The sequence below is a fragment of the Osmia bicornis genome, chromosome 10, assembly GCF_907164935.1.
Source record: "Osmia bicornis bicornis chromosome 10, iOsmBic2.1, whole genome shotgun sequence".
NCBI lineage: Eukaryota > Metazoa > Arthropoda > Insecta > Hymenoptera > Megachilidae > Osmia > Osmia bicornis.
The window spans coordinates 8688024-8713356 of NC_060225.1; the positions used below are offsets into that span (position 1 = coordinate 8688024).

At 35.2% G+C, this 25333-nt stretch overlaps 6 protein-coding genes across 30 annotated transcripts in view; 2 read left to right on the forward strand and 4 right to left on the reverse strand.

The window, feature by feature from the left end:
- The window catches only part of LOC114876306 (kazrin), a 57768-nt gene extending 56505 nt beyond the window's left edge, over window positions 1–1263 (reverse strand). For 3 of the 17 annotated variants that reach the window (XM_029187620.2, XM_029187619.2, XM_029187622.2), the window contains exon 1: window positions 860–1259. The gene's annotated coding sequence lies outside the window, so the exon portion shown is untranslated. Of the gene's footprint in view, window positions 1–458; window positions 500–859 lie in introns of those variants that run through there. The other 14 variants (XM_029187628.2, XM_029187626.2, XM_029187625.2 and 11 more) reach the window with 8 other exon arrangements.
- A 199-nt stretch (window positions 1264–1462) lies between these two features.
- Window positions 1463–4385, reverse strand: LOC114876309 (glutamyl-tRNA(Gln) amidotransferase subunit A, mitochondrial). 4 transcript variants are annotated; one of them, XR_006829759.1, is made up of 6 exons: window positions 4300–4385; window positions 3834–4003; window positions 3144–3747; window positions 2050–3087; window positions 1705–1950; window positions 1463–1623 (listed from the first exon to the last, which is right to left on the reverse strand). XR_006829759.1 is itself a non-coding variant. In XM_029187636.2 (3 exons), the coding sequence occupies exons 2-3, from the start codon at window positions 3673–3675 to the stop codon at window positions 2057–2059; spliced, it is 1563 nt and encodes a 520-aa protein (XP_029043469.2). In that variant the 5' UTR covers window positions 3676–3747; window positions 3834–4278; the 3' UTR covers window positions 1976–2056. The 4 variants fall into 4 exon arrangements, 1 of the variants encoding a protein (XP_029043469.2); XR_006829758.1 differs by lacking the exon at window positions 4300–4385 and having other exon boundaries at window positions 2054–3087; window positions 3834–4278; XR_006829757.1 differs by lacking the exon at window positions 4300–4385 and having other exon boundaries at window positions 3834–4278.
- A 33-nt stretch (window positions 4386–4418) lies between these two features.
- Window positions 4419–5980, forward strand: LOC114876313 (28 kDa heat- and acid-stable phosphoprotein). 2 transcript variants are annotated; one of them, XM_029187639.2, is made up of 5 exons: window positions 4419–4564; window positions 4707–4804; window positions 5167–5307; window positions 5372–5502; window positions 5580–5980. In XM_029187639.2, the coding sequence occupies exons 1-5, from the start codon at window positions 4555–4557 to the stop codon at window positions 5794–5796; spliced, it is 597 nt and encodes a 198-aa protein (XP_029043472.1). In that variant the 5' UTR covers window positions 4419–4554; the 3' UTR covers window positions 5797–5980. The 2 variants fall into 2 exon arrangements, with proteins under 2 accessions (XP_029043472.1, XP_029043473.1); XM_029187640.2 differs by lacking the exons at window positions 4419–4564; window positions 4707–4804 and adding an exon at window positions 4864–5098.
- Window positions 5981–6173: 193 nt separating this feature from the next.
- LOC114876310 (lysophospholipid acyltransferase 7) lies at window positions 6174–8708 on the forward strand. The gene is made up of 6 exons (XM_029187637.2): window positions 6174–6476; window positions 6917–7188; window positions 7259–7410; window positions 7482–7690; window positions 7755–8076; window positions 8135–8708. The coding sequence occupies exons 1-6, from the start codon at window positions 6268–6270 to the stop codon at window positions 8354–8356; spliced, it is 1386 nt and encodes a 461-aa protein (XP_029043470.1). The 5' UTR covers window positions 6174–6267; the 3' UTR covers window positions 8357–8708.
- Window positions 8697–12478, reverse strand: LOC114876314 (serine/arginine-rich splicing factor 2). 4 transcript variants are annotated; one of them, XR_003789358.2, is made up of 6 exons: window positions 12166–12478; window positions 11845–11988; window positions 11572–11769; window positions 11380–11469; window positions 9207–9654; window positions 8697–8976 (listed from the first exon to the last, which is right to left on the reverse strand). XR_003789358.2 is itself a non-coding variant. In XM_029187642.2 (4 exons), the coding sequence occupies exons 1-4, from the start codon at window positions 12345–12347 to the stop codon at window positions 11463–11465; spliced, it is 531 nt and encodes a 176-aa protein (XP_029043475.1). In that variant the 5' UTR covers window positions 12348–12478; the 3' UTR covers window positions 10326–11462. The 4 variants fall into 4 exon arrangements, 1 of the variants encoding a protein (XP_029043475.1); XR_003789357.2 differs by having other exon boundaries at window positions 8697–8757; window positions 8821–9654; XR_003789356.2 differs by having other exon boundaries at window positions 8697–9654.
- A 515-nt stretch (window positions 12479–12993) lies between these two features.
- On the reverse strand, window positions 12994–25063 carry LOC114876253 (zinc finger transcription factor Trps1). Of its 2 annotated transcripts, none has more exons than XM_029187504.2 (8): window positions 24478–25063; window positions 23599–23754; window positions 22633–23084; window positions 21955–22201; window positions 20922–21104; window positions 20591–20837; window positions 20311–20510; window positions 12994–20231 (listed from the first exon to the last, which is right to left on the reverse strand). In XM_029187504.2, the coding sequence occupies exons 1-8, from the start codon at window positions 24613–24615 to the stop codon at window positions 20097–20099; spliced, it is 1758 nt and encodes a 585-aa protein (XP_029043337.1). In that variant the 5' UTR covers window positions 24616–25063; the 3' UTR covers window positions 12994–20096. The 2 variants fall into 2 exon arrangements, with proteins under 2 accessions (XP_029043337.1, XP_029043336.1); XM_029187503.2 differs by having other exon boundaries at window positions 22633–23087; window positions 24478–25062.
- Between the last annotated feature and the right edge of the window lie 270 nt (window positions 25064–25333).

The following is a 25333-nucleotide window of genomic DNA, read 5'->3' on the forward strand; positions in this document are numbered from 1 at the left end:
ATTATGGAAGTATGAATAGAAATACCGGTTTGACGAACGAATTTCCGAAAATTTGATGTTGAATAAACCCGGAAAAGAAATATTATTAATTTTACGAATGAAAAATTCATAATTATGTTTACTCGGTCAATTGGAAATACGATGTACGATGGCTGGATGTTGGGAGTTAATCGAGAGGAAAGTTGATCTTGGTAGAAAATAAAAAACCCTTCTGTATATTTAGAGTTTTAAAAAAAACTGACCTTTTAACTTAAAATCAATGGAACTCTTTAAATAATTACACGATAATCAATTATCGGGGAGAAATTTCAAAAATTGAAGCGTTAGGTTATGATTCACTGTTCGGAATTCATTCGGCACATCAAACCGATATTTCGTTAATAAATATATAAAATACAATTAAAAGTTACGATTAGTAACTTTTTTATAAAATTTGTACACATTAAAATAATACTTACATAATAATTAATGTATAATATGACAATAGTTAAATTCTTGCAAAGTCGGCACGCTTCGGTCTACCGTAGTGACTACGTTAGTCAAAATAGTGACTATTTAATTTGAAATTACTATCGACTAAGTATAAAAACTGCATAACAATAAAATAATTTGACGGAATATATTATTTAAAAATTTTCACAATATCTTTCTCATTGAATTTATGCAGTTTTTACAACTATTATTCTTTTATTTATTGTACGTATAAATTACGAGTGAAATATTCGAAACAGGAACACTTCCGGTTCTAAAGCATTGCCAACACACATGCACGTAACAATGCATTTTAAATTCCACGATCGAAACTTTCCACGATGCCGCATAAAATCAACATTTTACAATTAATATACTAAACATTTACCTTTAAATTATCTGCGTTCGATTCCTGTATCTTCAGTTGTTCCAGCACACACCTGTTTAAATTTCTGTAACGGTCAATTCATCCGAGTTTCTGCGCAACAAAAACGCGCCTAAACTGTGTCGCGATTCAACGATTCTCAATCTTCGACACTAACGTCACAGTGATCTTGTTTTATTAGGAACTACGTCACTACCGATCGCGGCGCGAATTCGACCGCGATTTAAAACGCGCCACTTCGACATCGCGTTACACGTTTACCGACGAATAACGTGCGAAGACGAACAAGAAAAATAAATAGAACAAACCAGTTGAAGCGATCCGGAGATAAACACGATTCACGACACGTACGGTTCGAGGTCCTCACAACGACTGACGAAATCGTCGGCAGAGCGCGTCACGACAGCCCCCGGCCGGGTTGACGCATGCGCCCTTCGAACCTCGTGCCCAACCCTGTTCTCCTAAGGACTACCCTTCTTTTGCCAGCGTGCTTTCCGCATTTTTATCTTTTAATGTTAAACAATCGGAATATTTTCAATAAACGTTAATGATATATTATACAAATTTGTGTACCTTTAATGTCTCTTCCTTTACTGTGATTAAATCGCTTCGATTTGGAGTAATTCTTGTTTCTATGATATTATGATCGATTTAATTTCTACAAAGCGATATCGACAGTGAAGCAAGACTTCCTTTTCCGTAAATTATCATATTTCAGTTCTATATGGCACACTTTACTTTTCTTGTAAACGGAGTATCACTATCATCTAAACAATATTCAATTTATACTATCATTTTTCTTAATTTAGGTGTCAACGGGTTTATACATAACGTTCAATCAATTTTACCTTAATAAGATTTCTTTCTCTATTTTGATGAATATAAATCGACTAAAACGTCACAAAGAAACTTCAGTATATTTTGTATTTTATATCTAAATATGAATTCCTGTCGTGATCTTAAATACCGACGTCTTTCAGAATCGTTGTGCGCTCTGGTGTAATTCTTAATTGCAATTAACATTTCCAACTATACCGACGATATTCAGATAAGCAAGTTTCCAGCTATAACGGTGAAATCCTGATGGATAAACGCTGCGAAATTTAAAATTACCATTACTGCAGGTATTCAACAGTCAATATATTATAAGGTAGTATTTTTTAAATACATAAAATAAAACAATATTAACATACAAACATTTTATTCGAACAAAGATGTATCTCTCAATTCAAGCATTGGGAACTGTACTCTCTGTTCAATCCACTTTGCTAATGTAAGAAGGCCCTTCTCGTTGAAAGAAGGAGCCATAAGTTGTAAAGACAGAGGTAAACCTTTCTTGGAAAGCTTAATTGGTATATTAATGGCTGGTATGCCTGCCATGTTAGCAGGCTGAGTACAATAATCTTGAATTAAACATTGTGTCTGATTGTCCAGTAAAACAAACTCATCATACTTAGGAGCTTCTGTGAGGGTAGTAGGAGTAAGAATAAAATCAATGTCGCTATTCCACGCTGCATCAAAATCTTCTGAGATTAATCTTCGTATTTTCATTGCTTTCATATAATATGGTTCATAATTTTCTTCTAATAGAAAGTAGTTTCCAACTAAAATGCGTTCTTTAACTACTTTACCAAACCCTTCCGTTCTTGTTTTTCTATACTGTTCTTGCAAAGAACTCCATTCGTCTGCTCTGTAACCGTATTCTACACCGTCGTAACAAGCCAGATTACTGGTAACGTCGCAACGATTTAAAACTGTGTAGCACATTATAGAATAACTCGTGTGTGGCAACGACACCGTGGAAAGTGATGCTCCAGCTTCTTCCAGAAAATGAGAAACTTCGTTCCAACATTCTTGTATTTCAGGACTTATATTTCTTTGTCTGTATTCTTTGGGTATTCCTATTCTACAATTACTTATATTTATATTATCTGGTAAATCGAATGGTACGTATTCTCTCCTTACACAAGTAGAATCCGCTTCGTCCGGGCCAGCTATAGCGTTTAAAACTACCACAGCATCATCTACGGTCCTTGCAAGTATACCAGGTACATCCATTGAATTTACAAGAGGAATAAGTCCATAACGCGAGACTAATCCATAAGTAGGTTTCAAACCAATCAGACCACAATAAGAGGCTGGATTTCGCGTTGAACCTCCAGTATCTGAACCTAATGCAGCATAACAGCTTCTAGTAGCAACAGCTACTGCAGAACCACCGCTACTACCACCTAAAATATACGCAATGCTTACTAAACATTTGAGATAACAATCTAATAAATCATACCTGCGATATGCCATGAATTATTTTCGTTCAAAGACTTTTTATAATGCTTCTCTGTATCACTATTGCAAAAATAATAATTTTCTAATGTATCAGAGTTCCACAAGTTCTTAGTTGGTCCGTAATACGAGTCAATAGTACCAGAACCCATACCAAATTCATCAAGATTAGTTTTACCAATTAAAACTGCCCCAGAATCTTTTAAACGTTTATATACAGTTGCATCATAAGTAGGGATGAAATTTGAAAGCATTTTTGATGCACAAGTTGTTAACTGATCTTTGGTACAGTAATTATCTTTAATTGCAATGGGTATTCCATCCAGTTTTCCCAACAAATTATGGTCTTTCTGTCGTAAATCCGAGTTTTCTGCATGTTTCTTTGCCGTATCATCGGTTACAGTAATATATGCATTAAGCGGTTTAATAACTGATGTCAACTTAACAGCTGCTTTTGTAATATCAGAAGGACGCACATCACCAGCGTGTATCTTTTTACTTACTTCCTTTATGGGGGCAGATAGTAATTTGTTCATTTTCTTAAAATTTATATAAATGATATATGATACTTATGACTTGTATGCAAAACATAACCTGCATTCATTCACCTACAGAAAAGATCATGAAATAAATGATTAACATCAATTTATAACAAGTTGACTAGTACATTAACTTTAACAAAGACTATACTAACAATATAATGCAATTATTCATGGTGACAATAAATACATCATCTTTCAATCAACAATTGAAAAAATCCTCTTTGAATTTAGTAAGCAAAAGACTCCAAAAAACATGCTATTCTGCTGTTACAGGCGCTCCTGTTATTAGGATTTTAGAAGACACGAGGAGTATATTTGATAGCTACAATGTGTGAGAAAGATGGATATAGTAATATAAAATGGAGCAGACACTACATTTTGGTACCGGGATTCCCCAATGCCACAAAATGAAATTAGTTTGAAAAGTTTTCAACAAAAGAAATAGCTAACTTTTGAATCTTGAAATAAACAAAAATCTGTTTAAAACTATTTCTCTTAACTTTCAACTATAACCCTCAGTTTCTCAATTATTATTTTTAATATTAATATTCTAATATTAACAACTTATACTATAGCATTACAAAAGTAGAAAACATAAGAAATCAACAAATTTTAAACCTTATTTTTTGTCTTATAAATCACATAATTTAAACAAAACGTTTCAATACGACTATAAAAATTGCCAACTATAGTTCTGAATATTCTATGCAACGTTTTATGCCGCCAGAGCTCGCGGTTGACGTTGAAATCAGCAGCAGCGCAGTGGTAATCTGACATCAAAGAAAATTTTTCTTTCGGAGTAGAGAAGAGGTCTTTTCTACGACAAATTTCTGTAAACTATTCTGTAGATTGTTGCAGATTCCTTCGAATAAAATGCCGCGCGGTGAGCTGAAAAAAAATTATTATAATTCCTGTTCGAAACAATTGTCTCCTTGTCCCCACCATATTTTTGCTTCGAGGAAAAACGCAATTTCCCAAAGTTTTGACCTCCAAAAACGAAATTCGAGCGAAGCGTTTTCTTTCAGGTAAATTTGTTAGTCACAAAGGCCGAGGTCGTCACTTCACTAACCCCGAGGAACTGGAGGAGCAGCGACGCCAGGAGGAAAAAAAAATCCAGTGGAGAGTCAGTATTTTTAGGTTAACCAACAGCACGACGGCTTAGATATTATTCTTAAGTACGTAAGGTCGAATTGTCCTTTGATGGTCGTGCGTGATTTCGTACACCGTTAACTGAGAATCTTTTCGGAGCAATACTATTATGCTGGTGAAAGTTTCATTCGAGAGACCGAGTACAATCGTTAAGAAATTCTTAAACATCCAAAGAGATGGGTAGAACCTAAACTGATACATTTTCTGTGTACTATCCTCTCGCATTAATGTCGTTAAAAGCATTATATAAATTATGCTTATAAGGCTGGTAAATAAAAATCCAAACATTCTAAGCGAATATTTCATATGTAAAGATTACAATATTGTTTTTTCTAGAAAGCTAGAGGAGAAGATAGTTCCAGTGAAGAAGAGGATGAGCCTAAAGCGAAAGGTAGCGGTGATAGATCAAAAAATCTGAGTGGTTCAGAAACAGACTCTGAAAGTGGATCAGATTCAGACTCTGAATCCGAGGGACATGTAAGTTGATTAATCGATCGAGGAAAACTAACGGAAAATAATTTGTGATTTTCAACGTTTATAGGGAAAGGCGAAAGGTGTAGAAAACTTAATTCAAGTTGAAAATCCAAATAGAGTACAAAAGAAAACAAAGAAATTATCACAAATTAATCAATCTCTAGAGGCTGCAAAACCTGAATTATCTCGGAGAGAACGGTAAGAATTGAAGAAATACATGTTCAAGTAAATCCTTGCGATTTAAAAGTAATAAGTATGTTGATTCCTTTTTTTAGAGAACAATTAGAAAAACAAAGAGCTTATGCAAATTATCAGAAACTACACGCGGCTGGTAAAACCGACGAGGCGCGTGCAGACTTAGCGCGATTAGCCATAATTAAACAACAACGGGAAGAAGCGGCGAAGAAACGGGAAGCTGAGAAAAAACAAAAGGAACTTGCTCAGCAAAAAAAGACGGAACTTACGCAAAAAGCACTCGGAAAAAAATCCTAGAATATTTATAACTCGAGTCAATTATAAATATTTTATGTCACAGCTACAATTACATTAACATAATGAGCAGTTTAAACTCTACTTTCATATTGATATTAATTGACTAAATGAATTCACGCATTTACAATGTGCGTTTGAGAAGAATGTCCTTGTTTGTATAAATACAATTATTACCATAACTGAACTGTATTTATATTTATATCAAATACCCCTTTTTTCTTTATAGAATGGAATGATAGTTCATGAGAAATGTACCTATCAAGAAAAAATATAAGAAACGAATCTAATGATTCATTTCATTAAGTTTTATACAAACTATAAAATTTGATAATCAAGAACATAATAGAGTACACTCATTTACAAAGTTCAGAGGTTTAACTATCTATATCTTATACAGTACTAAATCCATGAACAAGTAGGCTAAATCCACTGAATCTAATCCAGTATAACTTGGGCAGTCAAGTGATCAAGATGTGGGCTGACGTGATTTACGTTGCCACATTGTTATTTTCTGTAGTTATCGGATTTTACTATCGACAAATCGACGATCCACAGGTTAAAAAATGGATGGGCACACTTATCGGTTTCGTAGTGGCTAGATTTGTTTCTGGAAAGCATATACTTCACCTTTTGTTCAGTACTCTGATTAACGCGATTATCATAACCAAGCTCTCGCCAAAGTACGATATAATTAACTAATTTTATCATTCAGTTAGTTTAAAATATCGTCATTTATAAATACCATCGTCACGTTCACTCTCATTATCTTATCAATGAAAATGTTTGTACCTAAAGTACCTTTGATATTTGTGATTGATAACTTTATCATATGCAAATTACAATGTGATATATATATATTGTATGTTTTTGAATCATATTAGTGCAAAAATTGCAAGTAATTTACTGTTGCAAATGTAAGTATGTAAATGCGTGTCAAGACCTTGAGAGAAGTAGTTACTTGTGATTTAAATTACAAACAACCGCAGCCTATCATAATACTTGCTTTATCATTGAATTCAATGCATGCTATTCTTTAACATTTTACCAGAAACATTAATTCCTGAAAAAAAAAGGAAATTTCAAGAGTTTTTAAATATAAACTTAACTTGTTTGTTTGCAGAGTATGCCATGTAATCAGCATTTGCTTTTCATTCTTCTATCTAATAATTATATTTCGATTAGGAGAATGGGTTGGTTTACCAACACCGCCAACTCATACAAATCTAATACTTATGATAATGACCCTAAAACTATCTGGATTAGCTTTTGAAGTAAATTCAGCCACTAATCCAGCACCTGGTGATCCAGAAGGAGTAAGTTCTGAAGCTTTAAAAAATGTTGGATTCTTGGATGTATTCCATTATGCTTTCAGCTACATGGGACTCTTAACTGGTAATTTTATAATCAATTATAATTAACTTTCTTATTACTTCAGTTTAAATGAAACATGTTCTTCCTACAGGTCCATATTATCGATACAGAACATACTGGGATCATATATATAGACCACTTACTAAATACGTGGATGGATGGCCTCCCACACTTTATAAACTGAAACTAACTGGAATCTTCATTATATTATATTTCATAATGAATACATTATATCCCAGCAAGGTAAATAATTCTGTTTCAATATTACACCCATGTAGCATGTAGCCAATGGTAAAATTCTTTTTATATTACAGTACATCCTGACAGATGAATTTGCAGAACGGACTTTTCTTTATAAACACCTTTACATGTACCCCACATTTGCTGTTTTTCGATTGAGAATGTATATCGGTATGACCCTAGCCGAATGCGCTTGCCAAATGGCTGGACTTGGAGCGTACCCTAAAAAATGTAAACCTTTACAAGGACTAGGACCAAAGGATTATAAAACCATCGAAGCTCTGTAAGAATGGCTTTCCTCCTTCAAAGTAGAATTATTATTCTCTAGTTGAAACAAAATTTTACAGATCTGCTACACCTGAGGAACTAAAGAACGAAGAATTTAGCTTTGATACTATACACAACATGGATGTTATGAAATTAGAAACATGCCAATCAGTAAGGACAGCTATGAAAGCATGGAATGGCTGTATTCAATATTGGATGGGTGTCTACGTGTACAAAAGATTCCCAGTGAAATGTTTAAGGACTATTGTTACCCTAACACTTTCTGCAGTGTGGCACGGTTGGGCACCTGGCTACTTTTTCTGCATTTGTCAGATTCCTCTGTTCATGCTAACCGACGATATAGCTATGAAATTTTACAATCAAAGCGAAGAAAACAGCCTAGTAAGTTCTAGATTTAAACAAAATTATGGATGAAAATCTAAACCTATTATCTTTTCAGGCTAAGAAAGCATGGTATATGCTTTTATGGTACGAGAAGACAACCTGCATGGCCTATTTAGGAGTATCATTCCTGCTATTAGGTTTTCGAGATACTATGCATTATTACAGAGTTGTATATTTCTCTGGGCACATTGTGGCACTATTACTTTACGTTACCGTTCTTTGCCTCAAGCCCTACGTACTGAAAAGAACCGTGGAGAGTAAGGATAAGGAGAAATAGGCTGTGATCCTTTTTACAAGGAATACAAAATATTATATAAGTTAAACATTTAAAATATGTATAATAAAAGGTTCGACTCTACGAATTAAAGCCAATTAAATTCTTCTAGAGTAGCTTAGATGTCTTTAAAAACATCAAATTTTTTTAAATCAAACAATAAGGCATTTACTGACATTGTTTGTTAATGATACTATTAAAATGCCTAGTAAAAATCAAAATACACTACGTACTGTTGTTGAACTAGTCAACTATGTAAAATATTCCAACTTCGTACTTTCCTAAGTCCTACCTAGAAAATAGGAACTTTCCTCGAATACTTATTTAGAAATAAAAAATTCTATTTCTTTGATAAGATCATCTTTATTTACCACACCCCTTCCACACTCTCTACAATTGCTCTTCTAGAAGAAAAAAAAGATCGTTTACATTATGTACCATCATCACCTTACCTCTAAAATACTTACTCTATTGAGATTTGCTGATACCTGAAAGAAACAACACAGGAAAAGCAAAAGGATCTCTCAACCCCTATTCTCTCATCATTCCCAATTATATGTGGCGGCAAGTGTTCTAAGCGATGATCACAAAATTAAGATCTGACTGGGTCTGAACTATATGCACTGAAAAATGTTCATCACCAAGACAATAATTATGTAAATATTCATCTGAATGCTACAAATAATGAAAAGTAGAATAGTTAAAAAGTCTCGAAACGTAAATGCAATATCTAAAACCAAATACTATAAGAAAAGAAAATTGTATATCTTGATAAAGCTAATCTTAATTACGACAGATTAATCGTGTTCTTAACAAGTGGATATTAAATTCGAAAGGAAAAAATAAAACTTACAAATTCAGACCTATACCAGCTGGAAAGAAAACACATGCTCGATTTTCTAAAGAACCCTTTGTTGGAAATGATCTCTTAAGAAACGCGAATCAATTGATAGGCAACAGTTAAATGTCGTTGCTCGCGAGGTCTGGTGATTCTCACGTGCTACCTGCAAACCGGCCGATGATCGAGACCAGCAACCTTGTGGGTTTGGTTGTGCTCTCTGCTTATTTCTCTGCGCTCGACCGTACCCTCTGCGATTTCTGCGTGACGACCCCCCAGTGAGACTGCTTTCGCTCACACACTTTCTCTCTTTTTCTCGCCCTGATCGACTCGCGAACCTGCTTTCACCAGACCACCAACCGCTCGCTACTGCAAACTGCTTACAGCCCTGCTACTCGGCTTACTGCTTACTCTCAGCTACCCCATCATCGGCTACACTCGCCACGCCACTCCTTTCCACCGCCTGTGGCACCATAAAATTACAACTTAGTTATAAGGAATAAACGTGTTACATCCGTGTGTGAGGATTTTTATAATCTTTCTTTTTTCTTTTTTTTTTTTTTTTGGAAGATATTCACGATCAATTAATTGTACATGATTGAAAATATATCAACGTTAAGCTATGCTACCTTAATTCCTAAATACTAATCAATGAAAGATTAAGTTTTATAAAAAAATTCAATGAAATTAGCGATATTCATGGACAAAAGATTAAGTACAAATCTTTGTCCTTCTTAAATATGTATGCAAAAGTCACACCGCTCCTATTGTTAATTCACAATTGACATTGTGAATGTTACAATCTTTTTATTCTTATAAGTACTTGAGAAATTATATATTTCCATTCTCGATATTGTTTCACAGATGAATATTAAAAGATTGTATTGAAAATTAAGAGGAGAGCTAATTTATATTTACATATTTTACATTAAGTTGAAAGTTACTATTTGAAGATTGATCAAGTTTTTTTTTTCTTTTTCTTTTTACTTAAAGCTTCGAGAACAAACGTGCAAAATGAATTTATAGTTAATACATTTCAAAGTAATACAAGTAATTTATCACTTTTCTCATAGTAATATCTACACCTATTTACTTAGTATGTAAACACTGTCTAAAACTATGCGAACAGTTCCGTCTTCTGTATTTAATTATACTTTATTAGAAATGGCAAACTTACATAAATAAACCTGCATACTATTACAGAAACGCAGAACTTAGTCTACAGTTTGCATGTATCATGACTTTACTTTCTTTTTTTTTTTCTAATTGGTATTTATCGAAATTTAATTGTAACTAATAGAAAAATTAGAGAATCATTATGATTTAGAAATTTAGTTAAAAAATTTTGTACAGAAGTCGGACTCAAGTCGACCACATACATTTTACATTACCTGCTAATTACCACTAAACATCAACACCCTTATGCATTTCCAGGAATATTAAATCCACGTTGCTCGGTATGAACAATTTCATAATTGATGAAAAACGATTTCACAATTGGCATTTTATCGAAACAGTTGTTTGCCTGTTATTACCCATATATGCAACATATGTTGTAAAACAGTTACAACAAGATTCGAGAAAACGAAAGGAAAATGAACGAATTTCTCATCATCTATAACTCACTTATATCGACAATGTACTAGAACTTGTGCACACTATTATTTCAATGTAAGATAAAAACGTTGTATCATCAAACTAACAACAATTTTATTTATCCATAGAGTGTAAATTCTAACGTTGTCTGCTCTATGCTCGAAAATTTGAAAAATGAAAATAATTCTCAAAGAGCAGGAACAAACATCAAATATAATGCTAGCCCATATTCTGCAAACTCTTAATAAGATCGTAACGAATTTAAATATCAATCACAAGAACAAACTGTTTCAATCGTTACAGCGTTCTTACACGTGAAAGAAAAAGTACAATTACTGTCTTTCAATATAAGTATTTACTTATATCGCTTAACGAAGTTAGAATAATTATGAAAAATTTGCAAATGAAAATATTTATGAGTCTGTTAAACTCAATAGTCTAGATACATTATATTAAAATTAATTTGGGTTTATCTTTTTCTTTTTTTCTTTCTTTTCAACCCAAAGAAGTGCGTTGTCATAATTAATATGTAAGTGAGAAGAAATGTGAACGTGCGACAGTGTTGCTCTAGGTATAGAGGGTAATAGAATACCTTTTTGTTCTCAAGAAATGATTATTCTGCACTCGCGGCGCGTGCATCTGTTCACAGTTGTACTCGCATATGGTTAGATTACTTCAGTCCCTGTACAAAAAGAACGTCATAAAATAAATATTAAATCGTACGAACGATTTTTTCGGTTACAATATGATCATAGAATTATTTTATTAAAATACCGACGCTAACCTCGATTTGGAACGACTGTCCTTCTGTCTGTCCGGAGACTTGCTGCGGGAACGGGACTTTCCACGAGAACTCTTACTATCGGAACGCGAGCGGCTGCGACTACGGCTGTATGATCGCCTACGATCCCTATCACGGCTCCTTGATCTACTACGTGATCTAGAGCGGGAGCGTCTTCGGTCCCTGCTCCTGCTGCGTGACCTGTAAACAAATAATTAACAAAGTCGGATTAATTAATTTTAAATCGGATGAAAAATTATTTTTAACGATGCTTACCTTCCACGCCGACGACTACCACGACTACGGTGTGGAGAAGTTGGTCGTCCATATCGTGCCATTTGAACCCTAAGTTCCCTTCCGTCTAACAATCTTCCGTCCATTGCATCTAACGCGTCTTCCGCGTCTCGTTTATCATAAAATCTGAAGTAATAATTCGCAACGTTGAAAATAAAGCTTGAGTATGCTTAATTGAATATCTATCGTAACATTTGTTGGTATCTACAAGCTGTGCTATAGGTACCTCAAACACAATGACGTCATGCTTATACATTATCAGTCGAATGATTAAAATATTGATAAAATGTATTTTTCACGTACCTTACGAACGCAAATCCACGACTTTCTCGGGTAAAACGATCTCTGGGTATATAAATGTCGCCGACTTCGCCACATCTTTCGAACACGCGTCTCAAATCTTCCGGCGTCGTTCTGTACGTAAGATTATCTACCTTCAGAGATACCATCCCGTCGATTCGGGGCGGTGGTCTACCGTAACTCATTTTCTCAAGCTTCTCGAGACACTCGAAAAGGCTGGAAACAACACTTGGATCACAGAAATCAGTTTCGGTTCAAGTAGCACACGTCCACGCACATCGAAGACAAGATGGCGAGTGGCGGAAGGACGAGTTTTACGCGCAGTACAGTGGGAAATGACGTAGATAAAGTGGTTTACTACGTGACTCAAATTTCTTTCAGTACAAAACTTTTCGTTTGTAAAAACAATTTTCTCCTATAAATTAATTCGTATATTAATTAATCATTCAAATAAAGGATTGAAAATCTATTATTTAAATATATTTAAGTCAAATATGTTCAAGAAACCACTTGTGATCACTTTTTTTGAGGTTAAAATTATGTATAAACAAATGCGATTTTACTGAATTTGCTTCAATATTCAATATAAATATTAAATTTGATTTTCTTTTGTAATTTAAACAGATATTTTGTTAAGATATTAGCTAAGTTTGTATATATCCGTGTTACGTTAAAAGTAAAATGACTCATGCCCTTCGCTTCCGGTTGAATTCAAATTTGAATTCATGGGTGTCCGTCAGCGAAAAAGAAGACGACACGAAACAACTCGTTTTATCTATGAAATAATAGAAGATAACCTCGCATTTGTTTTGTTTTTTTTTTTTTTTTTTTATTTAAGTTTCAATGAAGCTGCATCTGTGGTATCACAACAATGCCCTTGCACAAGATGCTCCCCAAAATAATCAATGTCAACATCGTTTAAAAATCCTCGTTACTGCAACACGTTATAGCTTCGATCGTTTTACATGTTTATAAAAACGAATCGTACCAACCGTAGAAAGGGCAAACGCAATTGTTGTACATTTTGGTCCTTTGCCCGCCAATTGCCTGTGCCTGTTGCGTCGACTCGTTTGCAAGAGAAATTTCAATGAAATTGAATTAAGAAAAAAAGAAAATGCAAACGTTCCGGCAACAAACACAGTTCGCGCAATACTCTTTGACTTAGCTAGGCGGTAGGCGCACAAAAATAAAGAGACGTCGAGTGATCGCAATTCTCTCTCTATTCTTTTTCATCTTCTGTTTGTTTTCTTTTATTTATTTTTAATCCAATTTTTGTATCACCTTTTTCAAAAGATTCGTCAGCGAACCGTGGGACAGAATCGCGGACACGTACACGCGAAGCATTGTCTTCGAATCAAAGATCTCAAAATAATTTCCAACAAATCACATAGCAGCCCAATAAATAGCTTAAAATGTCTAATAAGGTCGCTTATCAATTACAAATACAAAAGAAAATAAAAGGGGTGGGGGAGTAGAAAGGTATACAAAGATCAATTTCTGAATAAAGAAACAGAGAGCGAAGGTAGAGAAAAAATAGAGAGCAAAAGTAATAAAATCCGATGGACAGAAAGAAGGTACATCTATCGTGATAGGTTTCGCGTAATATGCTTCGGTAATTATAAATTAAAACGTCCCAACGATCTGACGAATGCACGATGATACACGAACGCGCACGAATTTACTCGAATCGAGATTCGTCTTTCTTCGGGTATCATCGGACATTCACGAATCACCCTGTACATACACGTATCAGGTGTATATAAAACAACACAGGCAAAGTAAAAATGATCAATGTTGATCGTACTGGGGCAAACGTTATTAATCGAACGAGGGAGGAAAATAAGTATCGAATTATTCCGTGAAATGTATACCTCGAGACCGAACTTGGACGACGCGACGTCTCTTCAGGGTAAATCCGTGGGCGCGGGACGTCGCCCCGTTCAAGCCTCCGCTTACACTATTTACTATTCAACAATTCAAAATACTTATAATGATACACACAACCTTGAATAATCTCAACAGCTGCTGGCCATAGCCTAAACTAACTTATTATCGTAGATTCATGGATACAAAAGTAAGATTTTTATCTCCGTTCATTCCTACGACGCTCGTTTATATATATATATTTTTATAATCATTTATTTATATATATAAACCTTCGATTAAGTTAGTTTCCGGCCGATCAAAGCTCTTATCAACACTTTTACAATCATTACAAATCGTTCCATTATTTTATTTTTTGTTCTCTCTCTCTCTCTTTGTCGCTCGTTAAACTAGCGTTTTCTGCTCGGTTTCACATATATATGGTTTGTATACAAAATATGTAATCAGGGCACTCACAATCATCAGTCGCATGCGTTTCATTCCTCGTTTTCTTTTCTTTTCCTTTTAATCTTGAGAAACGGAATGCTCATTTCTCGTTTCATTCTTTCTTCTTTTCTTCAAAAAATTTCCTGCCACGCTAATCGTTATAACACTTTGACTTTAATTAGTCGTAAAAGAATACATCGTGATTAACGCGACAGGGAATTAACGAAGAAAATGATAAAGATAACGCATCCCTCGCATCAGCTGCTTTACAATTAATTCTCTCGGCATCACGTACGATTACCATTGTCTCGCGTTTTAATTTATCCGTTATTTAATATTACGCTTCGATATAAAAATAATACTCAGTCGATTAGTACAGATTTAATACTCAGTGTAAGAACTGGGGGAAGGGGTCTTAGCGCTTCCATATGTACCGCTTCTCTATTTATTTTATCATTTCTTTCGCTTATGATTAAGTAAAGTTTCACGTTACAATGTATTTAATGTGTATATGTGTATGTCGTGTGTATGCGTGTAAATGTGACTTAGGATTTCAACCGAGAAAACTCGGTGAAACCAGAAGATTCACGGTCGTGCAGACGGACGGAACAGTGCTGCGAGTTAATAATTTCTTAACGAGCAAAAGGGTAATTGGCGTATGCTTAAACGAACCAGGTCTCCTTTATTCGAAAGATCGATGATAAATATCTGGATCAAAATGCAAATGAAATATGAAAATTAAGTAACGTTGAATACTTTTAATTAAATTAAGGGACCTGATTCGAGCTTATACAAAAATCATAGTTACGCCAATGGGAAAGGGTACATTTTCTCACCCCTTTTCTCGTCAATCGCGAAAACCCCTTCTCTTTGTCATATACAATTATGCATCGTTATGCTTTCTTTGTGTACGTGTGTATGTGTATCTTTTCTTTAACTGCCTTTTCTCTTGTCCTCGAGACTTTCGTATACATTTGCTCTAACGATGGACACCCTACGAACGATCCTCGAGGTGCTTCCCACCCATGGGTTTCTCTATAAAAAAAGAAACTTGAGGTGCGAAGAAGCACCTCGATATTGTCTATCCCACCCACGATCCATTCATCCATCTTCCGTTATTGCTAGATATTACACCTGAGAGACGATTGCTACGATAATGACCGAGTTGGTCGACTTTTGCGATGCTCTTAACACCTTACCGAAATTTGCGTAAATTAAATTTTCATTATTACCCTTCGGACCATCGAGAATACAATTTAAATTCAATTTTCCTTCTAATTATAGCCGAAGCATCGTTGTACATGTTTCGTAGGTCCGGGTCGTTGTTGACCCAGTTAATTCGGCTACTTTGCTGGTAAGGTGTTAAGCGACACACAGGCGATCAAATAAACGGAGGCACATTTTACAAAGAGGAAGACGAACCGAACGGATCGAAGGCAGAGAGGTTTCTTCTTTTTTTGTTTTGTTCTTTTTTTTTAAAACGTTCGATCGGACAACAGTTTTGGCTTACGGATTCCTTATGGGATCCTGTTTAAACAGCGAATACTCGTACATACACGCGTGTACAGGGTGCTCAGGCACGATTAGACTTATTTATTATCATCGTCGTCGATCAATTCGCTTGAACAATTCTTTTTTTTTTTTCTTTCTTTTTGTATCTAACGAAATGTCCAGGTGGAAGGCACCTTAAATAAGCATCGACCGTCCGCATCTTCGTACCGCGGAAAGGAAACAAATTAAAAGGGAGGGAATGACCATACGCCCTGATCGTACGAAGTTAACGCGTTCTAGCGAAAAATAAAATGAAGATACGAGAGAGATAAAAATATAGAATAAGAAGAAGAAAGAAAGAGAGCGAAACTCGTATAAAGTAATATTATAAGAAACAATAAATTAAGCCAGTCGTTGCCAAAATATGTCTTACATAAACGTCGGTGCAAAAAACAGTGAATACAATAAATTACAGTTTAAATAATATTCAGGGAGGGTCGCTTATGTAAAAATAGACGTACAAAAACAAGGAACAAGGGACTCGTCGGGAGAGGGAAAAAAAGGGAAGGGTTCGGACAAGGGTGTAGGGCGGGGGAGGATAAACTAAATAATTTAATAATTAAGTAAGACAAATCTCGCCGTCGGGGATCCATATTTAAGTAGTGTTGGTTAAAAACTCTTATCAGCTAAAATCAAACGCGTAGAATACTGATACATAAAAAAAAGAAGAATCTATAAGAAGCCTCAGCTTTTTTTTTCTCTTTACCATTGTTAAAAACGAACCGTGTCGAGTGGCGGTCTTGCAACTAAATCTTATTTAAAAAAAAAAAAAAAAAAAAAAAAGGATAAAAGATCATTATCGTTAACATTTAATCAATCGATATCAATAATATATATATATATAATTAGCAATACTCGATTCCTCGATTCTAATAATTATAAAAAATATCCTCTAGGTTTTCAGAATTAGTAGAGAGCTCAAACCTAATTCTACTTACGCGCCTACGTTGGTAATAATACAAAAAAGAAAAATATATGTATGTATAAAGATAATAATAGTTAGGTTTTTTTTTTTTTTGTTATTTAATAAGCTACGAAGAGCCGAATATATAACTGAGAAAAAAAATGCCTAACGAAAAAACTGTCCATTGCTGTCTTCTTCCTATCAATGTTATTCATAAATAAGTTCATTCTCTTCGCGTATGGTACACTTAAAAATGGTATGTTACAATTTTTCTGTCAACAGAATTGAAAAACTGGCGGTCTAAGCCTGACTGAAAATATGTCAGACCCTGTATACTTTAATCAGTGATTACTTTCAATTTTATTCTCTATTAAAGGAAGGAGATGCGTTAAGCCTAAACCTCGTGTCACGTATCTTTTAAATAAATACAATTCCTCTAGAATGAGAAACAATTCAAATGATATCCGATTAACAGTCAATTGCATTAAAATCAATGTACAATATTCAGAAGAAATTCATCGAACGTTTCGGATGTTTGTTAAAATAAATAAATACTTGGTACAGATTTATTTAAAAGATACGTTATTTCTCAACCTGCTTTTAACACTGAAAATGTGTCGAATATGTACTAAATGGAAGGATCATTTTGACGCATGAGAGAAAAAGTTTAGCAATTTGTTACAAGGATCCCACTAATGTGAAACCTCGTCGTACTTTTACACCTCTTCCTCCAATACTCGTGTATAATATCAAAGATACCACACTCTCAATATCATTCCTCTTTAAAATAAGTTAAATTAAGTAAAAAGCGATGCATTGTTCTCTATTATGCACATTGTTATCAGTTAAACGCATTATTTTTTCATTTAAGTGAGAACATATTACTCGAACGACTATTATACAGAAGAATTATTTGTTAGAATATATATATGTATATATAAAAAAAGTTTAAAAGAATGATACTGATTCGTGGTATCATCTGTACTCGTATAATAGTATACAATAGTATGTATGTGTACTTTGTAAATATATATATATATATATTTACGAGTATTACGTATATGTATATATATACGAGTGTGTTCATAAGGCTCCTTTGATAACGACTAAAACTAAGATGCTCCACAAAGTTACTGTAAGCGAATTTATAAGCTCTACACAGTTGCATTGTCAAGAGGTATCACTGATGGAAAAAAAAAAAATAAAATAAAAAAATAAAAGAATTACAAAGAAGAGGAAAACGAAGGAGGATGTAAATGCTGTGTATGACATGAAAGAGAAAGATAAAACGTTAATTTTAATCGTATGCCCTTAACTATATTCTATGTTACATAGACTAAATCTATTTTTGGCAAAGTTGTTTAGGTATACAATGTTAGGTATAACGATACATGAGTAGATGCACTGGCCATCGTATTACGGTGATATTTAACGTTGCTTAATACCTGTTCATTAACGCGTGAACTGTACATTCTGGAAAAATAGATCAGTGATAGCCCTTAAAATATAGAGAGACCAACTATTAATTGAAAAATTTAAAAAAAAAAAAAGATCACAGCTTCATTTATACTGTTCAAAGACACAAGTGATTTTCTTTATCTACAACGAGATTCCCTTTTTCTTTTCTCTCTTTTCTTCTTCTCTTTAATAATACAAAATAAAATGACACAGAGTTGAGGAAGAGATTCGACAAAAAAATAATTGTAGAGTTCACGGTGACCTACAGCAACTGTGGAGCAGTAAAATTTGTTACTTTTAACGTCCGGCATACGAATGAATGTTATCTATAAGTATTACTTCCTGAAAAAATTCTTGTATGTTTAATTGTCGTCGAGAGAGCACGTTAACGAGTATTGTATGACGACAATCTATCCTACGTACCATCGCGTTTCTTATTGCTTTCGGAGTCTTAGATTATTATGGTGGTGGTGCTGCTTGCCTATTAAGTACAAATTATTTGCGACTGTGTTGATAACAGTCGAGAAGCCTTTCGAGATAGAGAAAGAGAAAAAACTAGGGAGAGGAGGGAAGAGAATACGTAAATGGTAGAAAGAGTATTAAATGTGTTTACACCGGCAGTCTCGTGCTCATGTAAAAAAGTATCTACGTCATCTAAATTAAGACTTTGTCTGAAATTAAATTATCCGCGCTTAATGCGCGAGATAACAGCTTAATAAAAAAAAAAAAAAATGGGGGGAAGAGACAAGAGTTTAAATCGCTGAAAGGCCACTAGAATACGGTATTTAAAATGATACTGGCATGAACGTAATTTGGTAATGCTCAAATTACCGAGTACGCATCGGATATCTTTTAAAACGAACGTCTGTCACATAGCGCAACCGTTTTCTTGTTCCCCGGTCAGTTTTTCTCCCGTTCTTAAAGCCCGATTTCACTTGGGTCGGTTTTTTTAGCTTAGTATATATATATATATGTATATATATATTACGCAAAAATAACGAGACTATTAATGATTGTTACACGTCACTGACAGCTAAAAGCCCGTGGAACAAAACGGTGAAATTTTTTTTCTTTCTTTCACTAATTTCCTTGTTTAGTGACAAATCTTTTTTCATTCTAAATTCTAAGCCTTTCCCGAACAGTAATCTAGCGCCGTTCTAAAAAACATTCACTGGCGATTGAATTTTCTTACGTCACTATGAAAAACAGACAACGACCACCATTTCTTTCAACGCGGAAAAATACGTGCGACACCGAAAGAACAATTTGCGCGTGTATGTACAACGATCGCCCGTCGCTCCTCTAGCTGCAAGCGTAGAAAATTTTGTATAAAAATATTCTTCATATTCGTGTATATATATGTACATATTTCGAATAACCACGTAATTAATACTGCGTATTTAATATCATCGTTCCTTCGTGCGCTCTGCACCACGGGCTTGGTAGCTCAAGGGACAATAATTATCATCCCAATATTCTACCACCTGAAAATTCTCGAGACCGTGGGGGGAGGGGAAAAGAAAAAATAAGGGAGAGAAATAAAGAGAGCTCGATAAAGGATTATGGACGAGAATCAGTGGCAGAAAGGAGAAGGAGAACAATCTCGTCTTCTACACCCTGTGTATCACCGGACAGACTATCCTCTGTCTAGAGATTATTCGTTTCATATATACCTAGTTAAAGTCGTTCTCATGCTCCTCGAAGTACTGCTTCAGTGTGCTTCTTCGGATAACGACGTCGCAACTAGGTTCAACGGTACGTCCGAGACGTTCTCTGTATCTCCTTCTTCTGTGTCTTCTGCTTCCGCGGATAAGTGACATTGTTCTCGCCCTTCTGATTTTACATGCTGTTACAAAATCGCCGGTAAAATCAGAAACTCCCGTCGTCACCATAAATCAATGCTCGTAAAGCTATCGTATACTTACGTGCATCATGTAACTTGGTAAAGGAAGAGAGTAATTAAGTTGAGCGGCTGGTGCTGGTGGATGGGTCCCAGGTATACGAGGAGGCGTTAACGCTGCCATCATTAAATGGGGCTGGATTTGTCGTCGGAGTGCCGCTAACATATCTGCACTTTCTGCGTCCATTTGTTCCGATTGCGGTGTTAAAATTGTGTCACCTTTTTCTAAGAAATATCCGTGTCGTTATAAGAAGAAAATGGTTGAAATAACGAAACAATTCAACGATAATAAACGCAATGATTACTTCTGTGCCTCGTTGGTTTCTCGCCTTTGGGTCTACGTCTACGCGTGTGTATCGTATCCCTTCGCATGGTAACTGGACGATTCACTCCGTGAAGTTTGTAATAGAGCCCGCAAGCGTTACAAACGATTTCACCCTTCATGTTTCTTCTCCAAATTGTTGTAGTCATGGTACCGCAATTTGTGCAAGACATATCTACCTTTTTCGCCATGCTACCTGGATGCTGATCGAATTGCTTTGAATCTTCTACCTAAAGTAAGGAAAAAATATAAATGATACTACTTGATTTCAGAACCATAACATTCCCATCATTATTATATCCTATCAATCGTACCTTTCCTTTCATTTTACTTGACCACGTTGTGAAATCTTGTGCTTGTTCCTCGTTAGATTCGTGTTGATAATTAATATCCGGGCTCATCGGAGCTTTACTGGGATAACTTTGTTTTCTACGACCCTTAGTTTCTTTACGACCAACACTGGCAGGGCTGGATGGATTACTGTCCACCGAAGTACCCTGAATATATAAGAAAATATATATATATATATGTTTATTATCTAATATCTATACAGGTATCATAATTGTGTTTGTAAATGAAAATTCGGTATCAGTACAGGTACCCTGTCGGGGGCTAAGTAAAAGTTGCAATAATTCCCTGTAGGTACCTGTTATCAGGACAAAAAGCTAATAGAATGGAAAGTAACACAAAGAATAGGACAGCCCTGTTTCTTATTATAGGAGAAATTGAAGAATTCCTCACGCGGAACAAAGCAGGTTTTAAAATCTATAGAAACCCAACTTATCTTGAACATCTGTTAACAGCGGGTTGACACGGTGGGCTTAACGCTTATGGCCTATCACAAAGAGGTTCTGAGTTATCTATTATCTACAAGGCCTACCACGTTTCTTACCTGCAGGCAGATGGGAGCTGAATAGCCCCCAAAGAGATCCCTTGACACCCAAGGGTCACCTGACCTGTCTTCTTTTCTATACCTGCAGTTCTCTTCTAGTATTTGCATTGAACAAACTGCAAGGACTTCCCATGGAAGAAATTTTATTTGCACGGAGATCAGGATCAAAAGAGTACGAACATAAAAGAGTAAAGATTTTCCGTAAATCTCGGAATTCTGTTTGAACTTTTAATTTTGAAAAAAAAAAGAAAGAGTCAGCTTTTGCTGTTTCCACGTTAATATTCTATACGTTTTCATTACTGATTAGGATTTAACTCAGAAAATGTACATATTTGGGAAGCCCTAGAGAAGAATGCAGAAGAAAAGCTTTATATACTATTCTTTTTTTAACCACCCTCAACGCTAATATATAAAATAAGGATTTCGGTATAAATATTATTTGAAATTATACAAACCTTGTTTTCTATACACGGGACATTAGTACGATTTCCGAGTACAGAACAATCAGGTACGGTACGTTCGATTGTTGTCCCTTGAGTGTCCCTGTAAAATCTAATTTGTGGTGATACTCTGTCAGAATCAACAGTAGTAATACCGATTTGTCTGTTGTTGATTAAAGAACGCAGCAGATTAGTTGCCTCGCCAGTAAATCCATTATTTAATTTGTCACCATTTGTCCTTGTAATCTCTAAACTCCTGTTGCTATATGAAAGCAAAAACAAAAAATAGATATGTTCTTCCATTTCTTTTTTTTTTTTTTCTACAAAAATGCAATGATATAACAATAAGCATACGTGATAAACGGTAAACAGTAGTAAACAAATTTTGAATCCATTATTTAATCTAGTACTAAGTGACCACAAAGTTATCTTATCTTTAAAGAAACACCTGTTGTAAGTAGCAGTTACATTGATAATCCAAAATGTAAATATGTGTTAAGCATACAAAAGTATGTGTTTGAATAATCTTGATACGATAAACCGACAGTAAAGATCTATATTTGAACTTTAAAATTGCTCAAATATCTTCGGACCAAAAAAGTAAAGACACTCAAACAAAGTTATTAACACTACATGAAACAAATTCTTTCCCAGCTAAATTTAAAATAAATAAATTACAAAGCTGATACTCACTTTGCTAATGCTTGCCACAACTTTGTTGTTTCTTGATCAATATTTGTATCTGAACAATTGCTTTCTGGTGTATCCATTCTATTTACCGGACTGTGATCGGGGGTACTTGGTTTCGATTCCTCGTAATTTGTTTCCACTTTCATTCTCTTGTTAATGGTCATATCGTAACCATTCTCTTCCCCCTCTGTATCTTGTTCATCACGATCTTCTATTTCTAATCTGTCTGGATCAGAACTGTTCGAACACGTGTCATCTTCAGGTTCACACTTAATGTTATCGTGTTCAGGCATGTCATTGGTGCGCAACTCCAAATGATGTGTTTGCGTCTGAGGTATAATGTTTTGATTAATGCTGGCCGGAGAGTTAGGCTCCTCATTGAACAATGTTTTGTTCAATTGGAGAAATGACTGTAGAGGGCTTAAGCCTGCTACTTTGGCAGTGGAGAAAGACTTCTTCTGGAACAAAGATAATTATTAGATATTACGCTTTCATATATTTGAAAATTAATCAAATTCATTTGTTATTTTTACCACTTGTGTTCTACACCTGTTGAGAACTGTTAAACAAACAATTAACTATGCAAAGTACTTTTTTATTGCCAAGCTATTATCAGACTGATAAGGTTAAAGTTGCCTACATTATAGAACACCTTGAAATGTCTTACATAATTACTGATGTATCAGAGCAAAGAAGTAAATAAAAGGTATCTTACATCTATTAGAAATGTCTTTAGAATATAAGAAATACATATGTACTGAACCATTCTTATCTGCAATCACATGTTGCACATTCTGAATTACATCATTACTTGAAATGAAACGACTACTCACTACTCACTACTACTAATGTATTCAATTAATTTTTACTCTTTGATGGAAGGATGATATGATTCATATTTCATAATGACCTTTATCAATAAAATCAAACACATCTGTAACAAAATGCAAAAAAATATTTAATCGATACCTGATCATCGTGCGATGATAATTGCTTGGCATAATCCAGGTACTGTTTGAGTATGACATCAGATTTGTGTGACACTTCACGGAAGTTGTGCAGCACATCCAACTTGTACACACATCGGTGACAAATGATTGGTGGCAAAGAATCTCCATCTTTCACCTGAATAAGATGTAATTATAAGATTAATTTAGCAGTTAACTTTTGCATAATTCTTTTCATTAATTCCAATAATCTTACATACTATAAAATAATATGCAGCATTTAAATCAAGTAATGATTTAAGGGATACATTATAAGGATACATAAATGTTTTTGACTCTGCTGGGATAAAAATTTACAACGACGGATAAAATAAAAATTTTTTTTTTTTAAGTAGGTTGGACGGAAGCAGAGCTTTCTTCCAGAAGAACGGATTGCCGTGTGTATAAGAACAGATTAACGAATCACGGAGGGAGAAGAGGAACACGGAGTAGAGCCGAATGTGACAGCGACTCGTGGAATCCGCGTGTGAAACCTGATAACAGGCCGTCTAAATAAGGAGGTGCTCCCCTCTCCGTGAGATCTGCAGAAGCGAGAAGCACAGCTTATCACTGCCATTTTAAATGCCCCCGTGAGTCGGCTTATCTCGCGGACACATCTCTTGCCAAACTTTCTCCCGTGGCACGCGCACACACACACACGCACCCTTGAGACAGTAAGAAAAACAGAGATAGAAGACGAGGTGGACAGAGAGGTACTCGGCGAGACGAAGTGAGAGAGATCGGAGTGCGCGTGAGATAGAAGGAGACAATATCATAATGCGAGTACCACAGATGGTCGCGTCTGATTTATCATCGTTTCGGCACGAGGAGGACCGGGTGAAAACTCTGTAACGAGACTCACCGTAATCGAGAGGCACGTCAGTATCTTATCAGCAAAGTTCCGCTGGGCGCCCTCCTCTTCGAATATGGACAATTTGACACCGTCCGACGATAAACAAAGGCGACACAGCTCGTAGAACTTGGGCGGTACATCGAACATAATTGTGAACTCCGGCTACGTTGCGCCCTGCGTAAAGCGCGAGTCATCAAGAGGTAGACTCTTTCCTTGGCCTACGTACTATCTTTCTCCACTGCCACTACGCGTTTAGCGACGAGGAAGGGTACGCGATCACTTATCACAGTCACCGCCGCGGCTCATTGTCAGCGGCACAGTACACACGGTCATACAGTTATGCTTAGATATAGAGGGGCAGACTACGAAGTAACGAAGGTTCTTCTCGTTCATTTTACAATCTTCCCCACTGGGAGGCGCTGATGATCATCAAGATCACTGGTTCACTGGAATCATCGCAGACTCTCGATCAAACGCCACGCCATCTTTCATTTCCTGTACCATTTAATTTTTCTCTGTTACAATTATTATGTAATTAATTTAAGAAAAACAAATACGAAATTTTATGTTTACAAATATACAGCTGAAGAGTAGAATTCTATTATTCATATTACCCAGTCGATTATCCTCAGCATCCTTTCGAAAATCTTTTACTCATCTTTCCACCGCGTTCTATTTTTCAAATTTAATTGTCTTTCTCGTTCTCCTACACCTTTTAAGATATAACTGTATCTTTTCGTATCATTAATTATGAATTCGAGATACAAAAAATTAGATAAACATTACAGTTACTGTAAATTTGTTGCTAAGAAGCTTGGACCGTGTCCTGCTACTTTTGCATTAGAAAACAGATAAAAAATTTAAT

Coding starts and splice junctions, on each gene's coding strand:
- LOC114876310 (XM_029187637.2), top strand. CDS start 6,268: ATGTGGGCTGACGTGATTTACGTTGCCACATTGTTATTTTCTGTAGTT. Junction 7,411..7,481: donor ATACATTATATCCCAGCAAG/GTAAATAATTCT, acceptor TTTATATTACAG/TACATCCTGACAGATGAATT. Junction 7,691..7,754: donor TATAAAACCATCGAAGCTCT/GTAAGAATGGCT, acceptor AAAATTTTACAG/ATCTGCTACACCTGAGGAAC.
- LOC114876314 (XM_029187642.2), bottom strand. CDS start 12,347: ATGAGTTACGGTAGACCACCGCCCCGAATCGACGGGATGGTATCTCTG. Junction 11,989..12,165: donor CGTGGATTTGCGTTCGTAAG/GTACGTGAAAAA, acceptor TTATTACTTCAG/ATTTTATGATAAACGAGACG. Junction 11,770..11,844: donor GGTAGTCGTCGGCGTGGAAG/GTAAGCATCGTT, acceptor ATTTGTTTACAG/GTCACGCAGCAGGAGCAGGG.
- LOC114876253 (XM_029187503.2), bottom strand. CDS start 24,615: ATGTTCGATGTACCGCCCAAGTTCTACGAGCTGTGTCGCCTTTGTTTA. Junction 22,202..22,632: donor TTGTGGCAAGCATTAGCAAA/GTGAGTATCAGC, acceptor GCTTTCATATAG/CAACAGGAGTTTAGAGATTA. Junction 20,232..20,310: donor TACCAAGTTACATGATGCAC/GTAAGTATACGA, acceptor ATTTTGTAACAG/CATGTAAAATCAGAAGGGCG.
- LOC114876313 (XM_029187639.2), top strand. Junction 4,805..5,166: donor AAAAAAAAATCCAGTGGAGA/GTCAGTATTTTT, acceptor TGTTTTTTCTAG/AAAGCTAGAGGAGAAGATAG. Junction 5,308..5,371: donor ACTCTGAATCCGAGGGACAT/GTAAGTTGATTA, acceptor CAACGTTTATAG/GGAAAGGCGAAAGGTGTAGA.
- LOC114876309 (XM_029187636.2), bottom strand. CDS start 3,675: ATGAACAAATTACTATCTGCCCCCATAAAGGAAGTAAGTAAAAAGATA. Junction 3,088..3,143: donor TAATTCATGGCATATCGCAG/GTATGATTTATT, acceptor CGTATATTTTAG/GTGGTAGTAGCGGTGGTTCT.